This window comes from Saimiri boliviensis, chromosome 1, assembly GCF_048565385.1.
Source record: "Saimiri boliviensis isolate mSaiBol1 chromosome 1, mSaiBol1.pri, whole genome shotgun sequence".
NCBI lineage: Eukaryota > Metazoa > Chordata > Mammalia > Primates > Cebidae > Saimiri > Saimiri boliviensis.
In genome coordinates this window covers 197,392,367-197,406,729 of record NC_133449.1, presented here as the reverse complement: position 1 = coordinate 197,406,729, position 14,363 = coordinate 197,392,367, and the positions used below count along the sequence as shown (strand labels likewise).

General features: G+C 41.9%; 1 protein-coding gene and 1 pseudogene across 1 annotated transcript in view; one reads left to right on the top strand and one right to left on the bottom strand.

Annotated features, from left to right (window-relative positions):
- REEP5 (receptor accessory protein 5) overlaps positions 1-14,363 on the bottom strand; it is a 42,726-nt gene that overhangs the window by 3,048 nt on the left and 25,315 nt on the right. Inside the window, exon 4 of the mRNA XM_039475616.2 lies at positions 8,516-8,684. Coding sequence (XP_039331550.1) covers positions 8,516-8,684 — 169 coding nt within the window. The remainder of the gene's footprint in view (positions 1-8,515; positions 8,685-14,363) is intronic.
- LOC141580631 (uncharacterized) lies at positions 2,404-10,925 on the top strand (annotated as a pseudogene).

The window sequence follows — 14,363 nt, the reverse complement described above, 5'->3', positions numbered from 1 at the left end:
AATATATTATCAATCTTACGACAACTATCCCATGGTGACAAAAATCAGAGAAAAGTCCTCATTCCTTCCCAGCACTATAAATTCAGTCATCCTTTGATGTATGTGTGTTGGGGAGAGGGGATTAGTTCTAGGACTCCTACAGATACCAAAATCTGTGAGTGCTCAAGCCCTTAAAGTGAATGGAATACATAGTATTTCCATATAACCTATGTGCTTCCATATACTTTAAATCTCTGCCAGGCATAATGACTGACTCATGCCTCTAATCCCAGCACTTTGGGAGGTTGAGGGTGGGAAGATCACTTGAGGCCAGGAGTTTGAGACCAGCCTGGGCAACATAAATGGTGAGATCCCCCCAACCCCCACCTCTATTTAAAAAAAAATTTTAAAGCCCATCTCTAGTTAAAATACCTAATGCAACCCAGCATGGTGGCTCATGCCTGTAATCCCAGCACTTTGGGAGGCTGAGGTGGGTGGATCACGAGGTCAGGAGTTCAAAACCAGCCTGGCCAAGATGATGAACCTCATGTCTACTAAAAATACAAAAAAATTAGCTGGGTGTGATGGTGGATGCCTGTAATCCCAGCTACTCAGGAGACCAAGGCAGAGAATTGCTTGAACCCAGGAGGCAGAGGTTGCAGTGAGTCAAGATCGCACCATTGCACTCCAGCCTGGGTGACAGAGCGGGATGCTGTCTCAAAAATAAAAAGAAACAAAACCTAATGTAACATGAATGCTATATAAAGTGTTAGGGCTGGGCACAGTGGCTCATGCCTGTAATCTGAGCACTTTAGGAGGCCAAGCCTCGCAGATCACCTGATGTCAGGAGTTCGAGACCAGCCTGACCAATATGGAGAAACCCCATCTCTACTAAAAATAAAAAATTAGCTGGGCATGATGGTACATGCCTATACTCCTAGCTACTCAGGAGGCTGAGGCAGGAGAATTACTGGAACCTGGGAGACGGAGGTTATGGTGAGCCAGGATTGCACCATTGCACTCTAACCTGGGCAACAAGAACAAAACTCTTGTCTCTAGAAATAAGAATTGTTACACTAATTTTTTTTTTTTTTTAAATGGAGTTTCGCTCTTGTTACCCAGGCTGGAGTGCAATGGCACAATCTCGGCTCACCACAACCTCTGCCTCCTGGGTTCAGGCAATTCTCCTGCCTCAGCCTCCTGAGTAGCTGGGATTACAGGCACACGCCACTATGCCCAGCTAATTTTTTGTATTTTTAGTAGAGATGGGGTTTCACCATGTTGACCAGGATGGTCTCGATCTCCTGACCTCATGATCCACCCGCCTCAGCCTCCCAAAGTGCTGGGATTACAGGCTTGAGCCACTGTGCCTGGCCTTACACTAAATATTTTTTTAATCTGTATTTATACTCTCACTGTGCATCATTCTCTCCTATAATGCAAAGAGTTTGCTCTAAGTCTTTGAGTTGGTGACAAGACACTACATTCATCAAGAAAATACTCTGTCCAAGTGTGATGGCTTGAGGCTGAGGCAGGAGTATTGCTTGAAACCAGGAGTTTGACAGCACCCTGGCCAAACACAGTGAAAGCCTGTCTCTATAGAAAAACAAAGAAACTATTTTCTTACATCTGCAGGAGACCAAGCCTTCCACTTTCTTATTACCAAGTGGCTGGGAATGTGCTGTAAGAACCAGTACAGTGTGTGAGGTGGAGGGGAAAGGGGTTGTCTAGAAGCCTCCAGGACCTCCTGTGAGATTTTACAGTCTGCAGCTGTTCTTGATGGATCCCCAAGTCTTAGTGATGAGAGAGCCAAGGAGTCCTCTTTTGTCCACCAGCTGCCTTACAGCTGCTCTCAATTAAAATTGCTGAACCAAGTTCACAACAAAGGAGAAACTGTAGTCCTTCCCTTAACTAACTCTTTGTAAAAATTCCTAGTGAATCCAAAAGCTTTGAGAAAATTCCTCCTATCTTAATTCTCGTGCCCCTGTTTAGGGATGTTTCAAATCAAAATAACATTGGATTTTAAGTATTGATATCTAAGAGAAAAAAATAGGCTAAGAAATGTGAGTTAAGTAAACAGAAGTGACATCACCATAGGTTGCTGGTTAGGCTAAGAGAAGGGAGAAGAAAAGATAGCTCTTTTTTTTTTTTGAGACGGAGTTTCGCTCTTGTTACCCAGGCTGGAGTGTCATGGCGCGATCTCGGCTCACCGCAACCTCCGCCTCCTGGGTTCAGGCAATTCTCCTGCCTCAGCCTCCTAAGTAGCTGGGATTACAGGCACGTGCCACCATGCCCAGCTAATTTTTTGTATTTTTAGTAGAGACGGGATTTCACCATGTTGACCAGGATGGTCTCGATCTCTTGACCTCGTGATCCACCCGCCTCGGCCTCCCAAAGTGCTGGGATTACAGGCTTGAGCCACCGCGCCCGGCCAAAAAGATAGCTCTTAAAAAGAAGCTGGCAATTCTGGCTGGGCATGGTGGCTTATGTCTGTAATCCCAACACTTTGGGAGGCCGAGGTGGGTGGATCGCTTGAGGCCAGGAGTTTGAAACCAACCTGGACAACATGGCATAACCCTGTCTCTAGTAAAAATACAAAAATCAGCTAGGCATGGTGGTGGGTGCCTGTAATCACAGCTACTTGGGAGGCCGAGGCAGGAGAATCCCTTGAACCTGGAAGGCAGAGGCTGCTGAGTGGAGATTGTGCCACTGCACTCCAGCCTGGGCAAGAGTGAGACTCTGTCTCAGAAAAGAAAAAAAAAAAAAAAGCAATCCTAAAGTGGGAGGAGGTTAAGGCTACAAGTTAGAAAACACCTAAAACTGCAGAAAAACATGCTGACATAGACTGGATATGTATGCCCAGAAATGAATCCAGAGGAGAAAGGTCTGTGAGGGAGAAATGGGGAACATATCACCTCTGGGGCATTAGTGTTGCTGGAGAACTGTCTTAGGATTTTACTTCTCCAGTGGTCAGGCCACCTCACAACTCCCACATCTACTACAGTGCTGTAAAAAAAAACCAAAAAAACAAACAAGAACGTGTTCTGTGTCCACTGCCCACCTTTCTCCAATTTCTAAAACCCTGAGTCTCTTGGAACTCAAGACCCATCATCAGCAAAATCTATATCCTCACCCATTCCTCCGAATATTTCCTTTCCTTTCTTGCTCTTAGAGAATCTGGCTGTGCCCTGAGGACATTGCTTTCTCAAGTGGTGGCTGTTTCTTTACTCCCAGAATCTCATGTCATCAGATTATATCATCCATTAGCCTTCCTTTTCCCTGTCATCCCTGACTCTTGGTCTGTCCTGCCTATTTCTTGAAGATTTTAGCTCCTATTAATGTTCCTTTCTAACACTACTTGTATTTTATTGATTGATTGGTAGAGACAGGGTCTCACTCTGTCACCCAGGCTGGAGTGCAGTGATGCCATCTCAACTCACTGCAGCCTCGACCTCCCAGGCTTAGGAGATCCTCCCCACTTAGCTTCCTGAGTAGCTGGGACTATGGGTGTGCACCACCACATCTGGCTAATTTTTGTATTTTTTGTAGAGGTTGGGTTTCACCATGTTGCCTAGGCTGGTCTCAAACTCCTGAGCTCAAGCAATCCCCCCACCTCAGCTCTCAAAAGTGTTGGGATTACAGGCGTGAGCCACTGCACCTGCCCTACTACTCCTATTTTAATATCCATGTAGACATACATGATCTAATATCCTGACATCTTAGTCCCTTCCCTTCAATAACCTTTGTATTCCACCCTACATATATGACACTGACTCCCAGGATCCTTGTTACCACCAATACTGTAGTCCATCCGTAATCTTGTATTAAGCGTCCCACTCTCCCGCCGTCACCTTTTAACTTTGTAGTGCACTCCCCAACCCCCGTTTTTGCTCATTGTAGATGATGACGGAGTATTCCCGCTATTATCCTGATACAGAGTTCTTCCTCCACCACTTCCCACCTTACTCAGGTTACATTCCATTGTCAAGCATTAATCACTCCACAGTCCCACGCTGACTTCACAGTTCTTGCTGGAAATCACAACCTTGATACAACTCTTCACCTACTCTGCAGCTATACTCATGTAGGTGAGTATGGCTGGAGGAAAACACACGCAAGAACTAGCTTCACTATAAATTCATGAACACAAATCTCAAGCATGCCTTTAACACTGCCTAGCAGTCACAGGACATTGTCCCAGTCCATTTACTCTCTCACTGTCCTAGAAGGGCCAGCACACTGCAGCCACACTCCCTTCTGCGTTGCCCATGGCTGCTTTCACACTACAATGGCAGAGGACAGTAGCTGCAACAGAGACCTGATGGCCCACAAAATTTAAAACATTTGTTATCTGGCCTTTTACAGAAAAAGTTGAGCAGACTCTTCTCAGATATTTCATACCTTCTCTTTCCATTGTCTCCTTCCCCATCCTCTCTCAATTGGCCTTTCTTCTTACTTTACTGAGAAATTTGAAGCAATCAGAAAATCACTTCTGTGGGTTCCCATAGTCACATGTGCTCATGTACAGCACATGTGATAAACCTTGATTTCCCTACTGTTATCATAAACTTCCAGCTCCTCTGACCAATCGCTCTACTGTTTACTAGATCCTTCACTGGTCAAGGACAGAGCTCCAGCAGTTCACCCTCACTCCTCTCATCATTTCTTGCTCTGTTGAATTATTCCCATTAATTTTCAAACAGACTTTGTTTCTCCTACCTTAACAAAAAAAAACTTTTAAAATTTCAGGACCCTAATTCCTTCTTCCAGTTATAGCTCCATTCTTCTGCTCTCCTTTGCAGGAAATTTCTCAAAAGAAATATCTATATTTTCTGATCTCTTTTCTCTCATTTGCTCAAATCCATTGCAATCAGGAGTTTGCTACCACTCCACAAAATCTGTGTCTTCAAAATTACTAGTACCTTCCTCATTGTTAAATCTGCTCAGTTCTCAGTCCTTATCTTACTTGACCTGTCAGCAGCATGTGACATGATGGATCACTTGTCCTCTTTGAAACACACTTTCTGTTCTTGGCCCAAGGATACCATGCTCATGATTTTCTTGCTACCTCAATTGACCACTCCTTATCAGTCTGCTTTGCGGGTTGCTTCTCATCTCTCCAGTCTCTACACATTAGACTCCCCAGGGTTCAGTCTTTGGACCTCCTCTTTCCTAACTACACTATCTTCATGATCTCATCCAGTCTCATGCTTAATATTTATAAGCTTGTGGTCCCCAAATTTATATCTCCAGTCCAGACCTGTTTCCTGAACTCTTGACACCTATATCCAACCAGCTATTTGACTAATCCTTGTAGTTATCTAACAGACATCTCAAGTGAATGTCCAGAACTGAATTCCATATCTCCCCCCACAACCCTCTACCCCTAAAAAACCTGTTCTACGCAGTCTTCTCCAGCTCAGTGGCAGTTTTATCCTTCCATTTGTTCAGGCTAAAAAGCTTGTCCTTGACCCCTCAGACCTATGCCCAATCCATAAGCAAATGCCGGTAGTTCTACCTTTGAAATACATCAAGAATATGCTACTTCTTACCCCCTGCTGCTACAGAAGGAACCAAGCCACCACCATCACCTTTAGTCAGTTCACTGCAGGAACCTTTTTTCTGTTCTCCCAGTTTCCTCCCTTATCCCTATTCAGTCTGTTCTTAATATAGTGGCCACAGGCATCTTGTTAAAACACAGTACAGATCATTTCAATCATCTGGTTAAAATTTTCCAGCACCTCCACAAAGAGTAGAAGCCAAAATTTTTACAATGGCCTATAAGGCCTTATGTGATCTGTCTTCCAGCCTCCACCCCCAGCCTCTCTCACCTCATCTCCTGCACCCCTCTAGGTCACTTCTGTTGCTCCCACCTCATTCGACTTCTACACATGCAGCTCTTTCTGGAGTGTGATTCCCCATGGTTCCTTCCTTTGCCATTTTCTCTCTCTTATTTTTTAGGGAGAAAGGGTTTTGCTTTGTCACCCAGGCTAGAGTGGCATGGCTCACTTGCAGCCTTGACCTCCTAGGCCCAAGTGATCCTCCTACCTCAGCCTCCTGTGTAGCTGGGACCACAGGCTTGCATCACAATGCCCGGCTAATTTTTTAATTTTTCTAGAGAGCAGGTTTCCATAGGAAACCCATCACAAATGAGCTGGTCTCAAACTCCTGGCCTCAAGTGATCTTCCTGCCTTGGCCTCCCAAATGTTGGGATTACAGGCTGAGTCAGTGTCCCTGATTCCTTTGCTGCTTTCGAGTCTGATTCAATAGAGCCTTCTGGTATAGATTTCCTAAATGTCTCTATTTAAAATTGTAACCATCCCTCCAGTCCTTGGCCCTCCCTATCTTTCTACTTGCTTTATTTTTTCCCTGTATCATCTGCTAAATATACCATCCAATTTTCAATTTTACTGCCCATCTCTCAACAAGACTGAAAGTTTCATGAATTCATGGAGTATGGTCTCTGATTTGCTAGTTCACTGCCAGTGTTAGGAACATGCTTGGCACATATTAAACACCTCAATAAGTAAGTACTTACTGAGTGAATGAATCAGGAGAGCTGAGAGAGGACATTCTTTTGTACCCATAACAAAAATTGAACAGCATACTGAATGAACTGAATTAGGCGAGCCATCAGGGCCCCCAAAGTACTGCTTCTGTCTAGTCAGCCTGCTGCTACAGCCCTGGCCAGCTAAATACTGTTGCATGGTGCCAGCCAGGAGATGGTGAGTAGTGTGGGGGTGGGGAGCCCCAAGGAGAATATGCTGAGGAGGAAACTGAAAAACAGGGTAGCAGCTCAGACTGCCAGAGACAGAAAGCAAGCTCAAATGAAACAGCAAGTGGTAGATTTAGAACAGAACCAAAAACTTCTACCAGAAAATCAGCTTTTATGAGAGAAAATGCGTGGACTGTAGTTGAGAACCATGAGTGAAGACAGCACTTAGGGATGGTTGCCCTGGTTACTGAAGAAGAGGCGGAAGCCAAGTTAATTCCATCTATTTGATGCTTCACATCCCTAACTAGGCAGATGAGGGTAGAAATTAGTTTTGGTGGGGTTGGAAGTAAACATCAACTATCTTCTTAGTTCCAGTATGATGTCCTGTTGGGCATTCTGGGCAACTTGGACCCAGTAGTGTTCTTCAGATGTCCTTCCCCAGAGTCTCCCAGCCTGGAGCAGCTCCCAGAGGTCCACTCAGAAAGACCCATCTAAGCAGCTTCCCTTCTCTGTCAGTGGAGACATTATCAGCCAGGCTCAAAGCTACTAATCAACTCATTCATTTTGACTACATATATGCCAAGCCCGTAGTCTGAGACAGAGAGACAAGCTAATGTGGTAGTGAAAATCAAGGAAGCACCTCTCAGCCTCTCAGAGAATGATCACCCAGAAGTCATTGTCTGAGTGAAGGAAGCCCCTGTAGATGATTTCATTCCAGACCTGGGTATCTCAGATCTACTTTCATCCAGCCATTGCCTGAAGCCATCTTCCTGTCTACTGGATGTTTATAGTGACTGTGGGTATAAGGGCTTCCCTTTCCCCTGCAGCAACATGTCCTCTCTGCTTGTTGCAAACCATTCTAAGGAGGAGAATGGCCAATGAACTCTTTCCCCAGCTGGTTAGTGTCTAAGGAGTGAGCCAATACTGTTGCCCTTTTCCTTGACTATTAAACTGCTTGGAGGATAACAGAGAAGCCTGCCTGTGCTTCATTCAGAAAGCCAGAACAGAGAGTGTACAGTCTTAGAGAATTCTCAAGTATTCATCTGTTCAGACCTCACAGATAACCCTAAGTATTGTCTTTTGGCATCCAGCAGTCCAAGGTATTCAAGATGTTACTGTAATTCAGAACTACAGCTTTTGAGGTTGTACTTTTTTCTAAAGAGTGGTACTTTGACCGAAATATTTATTATGTTAGGGTGATTAGACAAGTGTCTTAGAAGAGACAGAGAATTCACGAATGGCTCTTTATCATTTCTCCTCCCCGCTTCTTGGTATCCCAGGCTTGCCTCTAGTTTCAGGCCCTTTAGTTAGCTTCTGCAAGCAGAGAGAACACCAACCTGAGGGGCTCTTTTCCCCTTATGTACACAGTTCAAGTAAAGATCAATAATCTTTTTTAAAACTATAGAAATTTACTATGTAAATGCTTTATGGAATTTTTCCTGAGTATAGTTTCTGAAAGGTGCTTTCTCCATTTATTTAAAACCACCTATGCAATTAAAAAGTATAACGCAAAAAAAAAATTAAATAAACAATTAGAAGAGATGTACATGAATGGGAATATAGATGATTCTCTAAAATTGCTGGCTACCAAGGAAACTCATTTTTCCTAATGTTCTGACTGAATGCTCATTAAATGTGGCATGGAGGAAGTGTCTTGGAAAAAGTGAAGGGCAATAGGCAAAGACTTTGTAAAGAAATCCCAGAGTAATGTTGGCATTTGGCTGAGGGATGCTGATGAGACAAGAAGGCCAGGAAGCCTGTCATTTGAGCCTAGTGTATCACATCTCTCACATGTGGAGCCATGTTGTTCCCAAGTCTTACCTTCTTTAGTGATGGCATCTGCAGTCTCCTTGGCTTTGTCTTTTAGGTCCTTGACCACACTGTCCAGCTGGGACTCATGCTTCAGGAAGAAAGGACGGATGATGCGCTTGTAGAGCAGTTCAGCCCCATTAGAAGGGCTTGGGGCCATGCACCACAACAGGAAGCCACACTGCACAGAATAAGAGCCAGCATGGGTAACAGGAGGGTGGAGGGGGTGCATTCTGACAATACACACTGCCTTTCACTACTATGGGGGTGAGAAATGCCTCTGTTATTTTCTCCAAAGGCATTACCAGTGTTTGCTGCAGGTTAAAGGTGGGCTTTCTTTAGATGGAAAAAACATGATGAGTAATGAGCTGGTAAGGAAAAGCTGAGACTAAAAAATTAAAGTTCAATCACAGCAAGTGCAGGAGCTTAACGATCTTCCTAACTTGGACCACTTTTTAGTATATAGCTGTAAGAGGTTTTTATTAATCATAACCCTTAGGAATCAATTTAAGAAAATACAGTACTTATCTGCATGTATAAAGCCCTGTACAGATAAGCCTAATATATAGAAGGCCTCGTGCTTGGTAGGCTTACCTTGGTAAGTTTATCCCATTTATTCCTCCTATTATAGTAAAACTACCTTGTCCATTCTTGAATTCTTCCCTTGGTGGAACCTCAGTTTTGGGTAGATCTTTAGCCTTTAACGAATCTTTGTAGCTGTTCTTCATCTTCCATCTTGAACACAGTTATTATTCCTTACTTTTTCTTCACAGCTCTACTTTGCCATTGAGATTATTTTAAAAATTGACAATAATTCTACCCTAATAACTTAAATAAGGATTTTTACACTATGTCCAAAAAATTTTTATTGTTTATTCAAATAATAAATACCAACTTGCCACTTCAAGTCATCCATGCAATTTACTCCTTTTTAAGATTAAAAAAAAAAAAAGAAAGAAAGAAAAGGGAATATTCAGAGTAATCTACTCATTTCCCTAGAAAGTTTAATAAACAACATACTGGCTTATTTTAGTTGAAAAGATTCTAACCACATTGTATTCTACACAGCCTAGGTGGGTCTACAAAAATACAGAAGTCCCTTACAGAGATTCCAAATCAGTGTTTTTTACAACTTCTCCTAAAAGTAAAAACATCTCAATTTCTCCTGCTTTAAATTTAACTGTGAAATACTTTGTCCTTTTTATTCCAAACCAAGGGATGTGCTCTAATAATCCTTTTTATTCCAAACCAAGGGATGTACTCTAATATATGCCTTTCTAAGACAGTCTTTCAAGTACTTTAGAGATGCAAAGCTGATAAAGGGCTAACACTGACAGAGTTTCAGTTTAAAATGCACAAATAGCTCACTCTAGCAGCACCATGTTGGCTCTGAGAAACATACTACACTTTGAACTTGTATTACACTCAAAATACAAAACAAAACTCAAATTCTCAACAAAACTCAAATTCTTTGAGAATACTGATAATTATCAGTATCTCCAGATAATTATTTTTGAGAGTCTTACTCTGTCACCCAGGCTGGAGTGCAGTGGCATGAACATGGCTTACTGCAGCCTTGAACTCCTGGGTTCAATCTTCCCACCTCAGCCTCCCAAGTAGCTGAGACTGCTGCAGGTACAAACCACCATGCCTGGCTAAGTTTTTATAACTTTTTTTTGTAGAGACCAGGTCTTAAAATGTTGCCCAGGCTCCCCTTACCTCAACTACAGTAACAAGTAACTACCAAAAAGTAACCTTTGTGAATTAAAATTTGCTACAGATGCACAGAGATTTTAAAAGACAGAGACTTGCATGGCATGGTGATGTGCACCTGTAGTTCCAGTGACTTGGGAGGCCAAGGTGGGAGGATTGCTTGAGCCCAGGAGTTGGAGACTGACATGATTGGGCTGTGTCCCCACCCAAATCTCATCTCGAACTGTAGCTCTCATAATTCCCATGTGTTATGGGAAGGACTGTGTGAGAGATAACTGAATCATGGTGTTGTTTCCCACCATACTGTTCTCTTAGTAGTGAGTAAGTCTCATGAGATCTGATGGTTTCATATGGGGTTTCTCCTTCTGCTTGGCTCTCATCTCTCTTGTCTGCCTCCATGAAAGACATTTCTTTGCTTTTCCTTAAGCCTCCCCAGCCATGTGGAACCGTGAGTCAATTAAACCTCTTTCCTTTATAAATTGCTCAGTCTAAGGTATGTCTTTATTAACAGCATGAGAACAGACTAACACAGAGACCATTCTGGGCAACACAGCAAGAGCTCATCTCAAAAACAACAAAACCCAGAAACTACAGGACTGAATTTCTTAGAAAACCCCCAAACTATAGCTGTATGCTTAAGAAACATACCTACAACAAAATCAAATAGGAACACTGAAAATAAAGTTATGGGAAAGAAATATCAGACAAACACTAACTCCCAAAATAGCTCATTAATAATAGTAATACACATTATTTAATGCAAAATAAATAAATAGAATGATCATAAGGAAAGCAATTCACCAAAAATATTAAAATTCCTGAACTTGTATATACTTTTGAAATATGTAAATTATATATAGCTTTGTATCTATTTATATATATACATATAGTTTTGTATATATATTTTTAAATCATTTTTTATTAAAAATTATATATTTTATATATAGCTATAGACAACTTTCCAATATGGCTTTGAAATATGTAAATGTAAAAGTCAGAATTATATAGAAAAATGGACAAAATCTGTAATAATAGATTTTAACATTTCCATCAGTAATTTATATACTGGCCATGATCAAGCCTGTAATCCCAGCACTTTGGGAGGCTGAGGTGGGAAGATCACTTGAGCCCAGGAGTTCTGAGACTAGCCTGGGTAACACAGGGAGAACCCATCTCTAAAAAAAATTTTTTTAATTAGCCAGAGTTGGTGGCATGTGCCTGTAGTCCTCCCTAGAGGCTGAGACAGGAGGGTGGCTTGAGCTTGGGAGGTTGAGGCTGCAGTGAGCTGTGTTAGCACTACTGCAATACAGACTTGGTGAGAGAGCAAGACCCTGTCTCAAAAAGACAACAACAACAAAAAATTGATATATAAAACCTAGAAATTAGTAAAAATACAGAACAAAGAACATAAAATTTAAGTCTTTTTTTTTTGAGACAGGGTCTCACTTTGTCACCCAGGCAGCAATGCAATGGCACAAACACAGCTCACTATAGCCTCAACTTCCTAGGCTCAAGTGATCCTCCCACCTCAGCCCCCACCAGTAGCTAGGACCACAGGCATGCAGGCACGCACTATCACATCCAGCTAATTTTTGTGTTTTTTGTAGAGATGGGGTTTCACTATGTTGCTCAGGGTGGCCTCAAACTCCCGGGCTCAATCGATCTGCCTAACTCAGCCTCCCAAAGTATTAGGGATTACAGGTGTGAGCCACTGCACGCAGCGTAAAATCCCAATCTAAATATATATATAGATCTCTCAACCCAACAAACAGGGATTCGAATAGTTAGCCTAGGTATATAGAGGGTAACAGGATGGGCTCAAAGAAACTAACTTCCAATCCTGGTTCTACCACTTACTAGCTGAGCAGACCTTGTTCAAGTTACTTAATCACTTAATTCTGTTTTTTCCTCTATAAAATAGGTATTAATTTAAAAATCTACCCCTATAATTTTGTAAGAAAAGAAAATTACTGAGCATAGCAAGGACTTTCTCTGACCCAAGAATACTGTCTTTTCTACCAACATCCATGAAACATTACTAACAGGATAATGTATTAGCTTTAAGTGGGGGAAAGCAAATCCTAGAACCAAAAACATTTAATCAGATATTTATTTTTATTATTTTTATTTTTTATTTTTGAGATAGAGTCTGTCTCACTCTGTCACCCAGGCTGGAGTGCAGTGGTGTGATCTTGGCTCACTGCAACCTCTGCCTCCTGGGTTCAGGTGATTCTCCTGCCTCAGCCTCCTGAGTAGCTGGGATTACAGACACGTGCCACCATGCCAGGCTAATTTTTTTATTTTTAGTAGAGACGGGGTTTTGCCATGTTGGCCAGGATGGTCTTGAACTCCTGGCCTCAGTTGATCCGTCTGCCTTGGCCTCCCAAAGTACTGGGATTACAGGCATGAGCCACCATGCCTGGCCACAAACAAATATTTTAGAACTCTCCCTTTAGTACATGAAATGAAATTCAAATTTATGATATACTTAATTACAAAAAAAAGTCTAACTGCAATATAAAGGAGAAACAAAATGAAAGTAATTTGTAATATATATAAGTGTACGAACAAAACAATACTAGAATACATCATAAGATACTCATAAGTAGAATCAGTGACAGTTGCAGCTATAAACAAAATCTTCCAAGTGTGGACTAAGCCAGGCATGGTGGCTCACACCTGTAATCCCAGCACTTGGGGAGGCCAAGGCGCGTGGATCACTTGAGGTCTGGAGTTCAAGACCAGCCTGGCCAACATGGCAAAACCTCAACTATCAATAGAGAGACAGATGTCCATATTAAAACCAGAGGCATTAAGGTGAACTGAAAATGATTCATTGGATTAAGAATCAGAAGAGGTAAGGTGTGTTTTATGACTTTAGGCAAATCAACCTAAGAGACAGTTTTCTCTTCTGCAGGGTTTTAGGAAAGTCACAAATTAATGTACTTGAAGAAGTATACAAGACAGTAGTCGTATTACCAAATCCTAAAGTTCTTATTGTAGAAAATATCTGAAATATTACCTGCCTATGTAAATACCAACACTTGAGCAATCCAGACAAGCTGATTATTCTTTCTGTTTGAATTAAGTCAAGTGTCTACAGTTTTGTACCTCATCATTGTGATTATTTCATAGGCTAGACTGCAGACTGTTAATTTACTAGTTTCTGGTACCCTCTAGCTATTGTCTTGAGACAGTAAAGTAATTACTGCTCTCTAGCTACATCCTTAGCATTTTCCAGTTCTCAAATGAAATCATTTTCTTATATTAAAAATAAAGTTAATTACTGTTCAACTCTCAAGGTGATATTCAGCTGCTGCCTCTTACAACCCCCTCTTCTTAATCTATGTAACTATTCTACAGCCCAGGAATACCCTGAGTTTATTAAAATCACTCACACAGATCTGGCCGTCTTTTCAATTAAGCTGCCCTCAAAGTGCTAGCTGATTATACTCCCAAGGAGACCCACAAGCCCACTGCTGCCTGTAGTTCAGACAGAGTCCATACTATTTTAACTGAACTCTTGGCACTATTAGCACTGACACAGTGACTCTAAATTACAAATTATAACAGGCCATTCTATTCCACCTGTGCTTCTAATGCTGTCACCATCTGAGTTTCCCCCAGAAGAGGTATTTCCCAGGTAGGGGTATGGTTAACATGCAGTTAGGGAACTGAGAGTTAATGTCAGAAAAAATGTACTTTAATACTGACTTCCTGATTGCTACAGTGACTTGATCAGAAACAGAAATCTAAGAAAGCCTCTGCAATGTAGCTACAGAATAGTTACAAGCTAAATTTAAAAGCTTAAAAATAACATGTTAAAGGAAATAAAACATGTTACTGCTCAGCGTGCACAAATAAAAGCTTAAAAGTAACAATGTTAAAGCAAAGATTTTCCTGTCTTTTTGGCCTCCTAAAAAGATTAAGAAGAAAAATGTTGCCAGGCATGGTGGCTCATACCTGTAAACCTAGCACTTTGGGAGGCCAAGGCGGGTGGATCACCTGAGGTCAGGAGTTCAAGACCAGCCTGGCCAACATGGTGAAACCCCATCTCTACTAAAAAAAAAAAAACAAAAATTAGCTGGTGTGGTGGCAGGTGCCTGTGATTCCAGCTGCTCGGGAGGCTGAGGTAGGAGAATTGCTT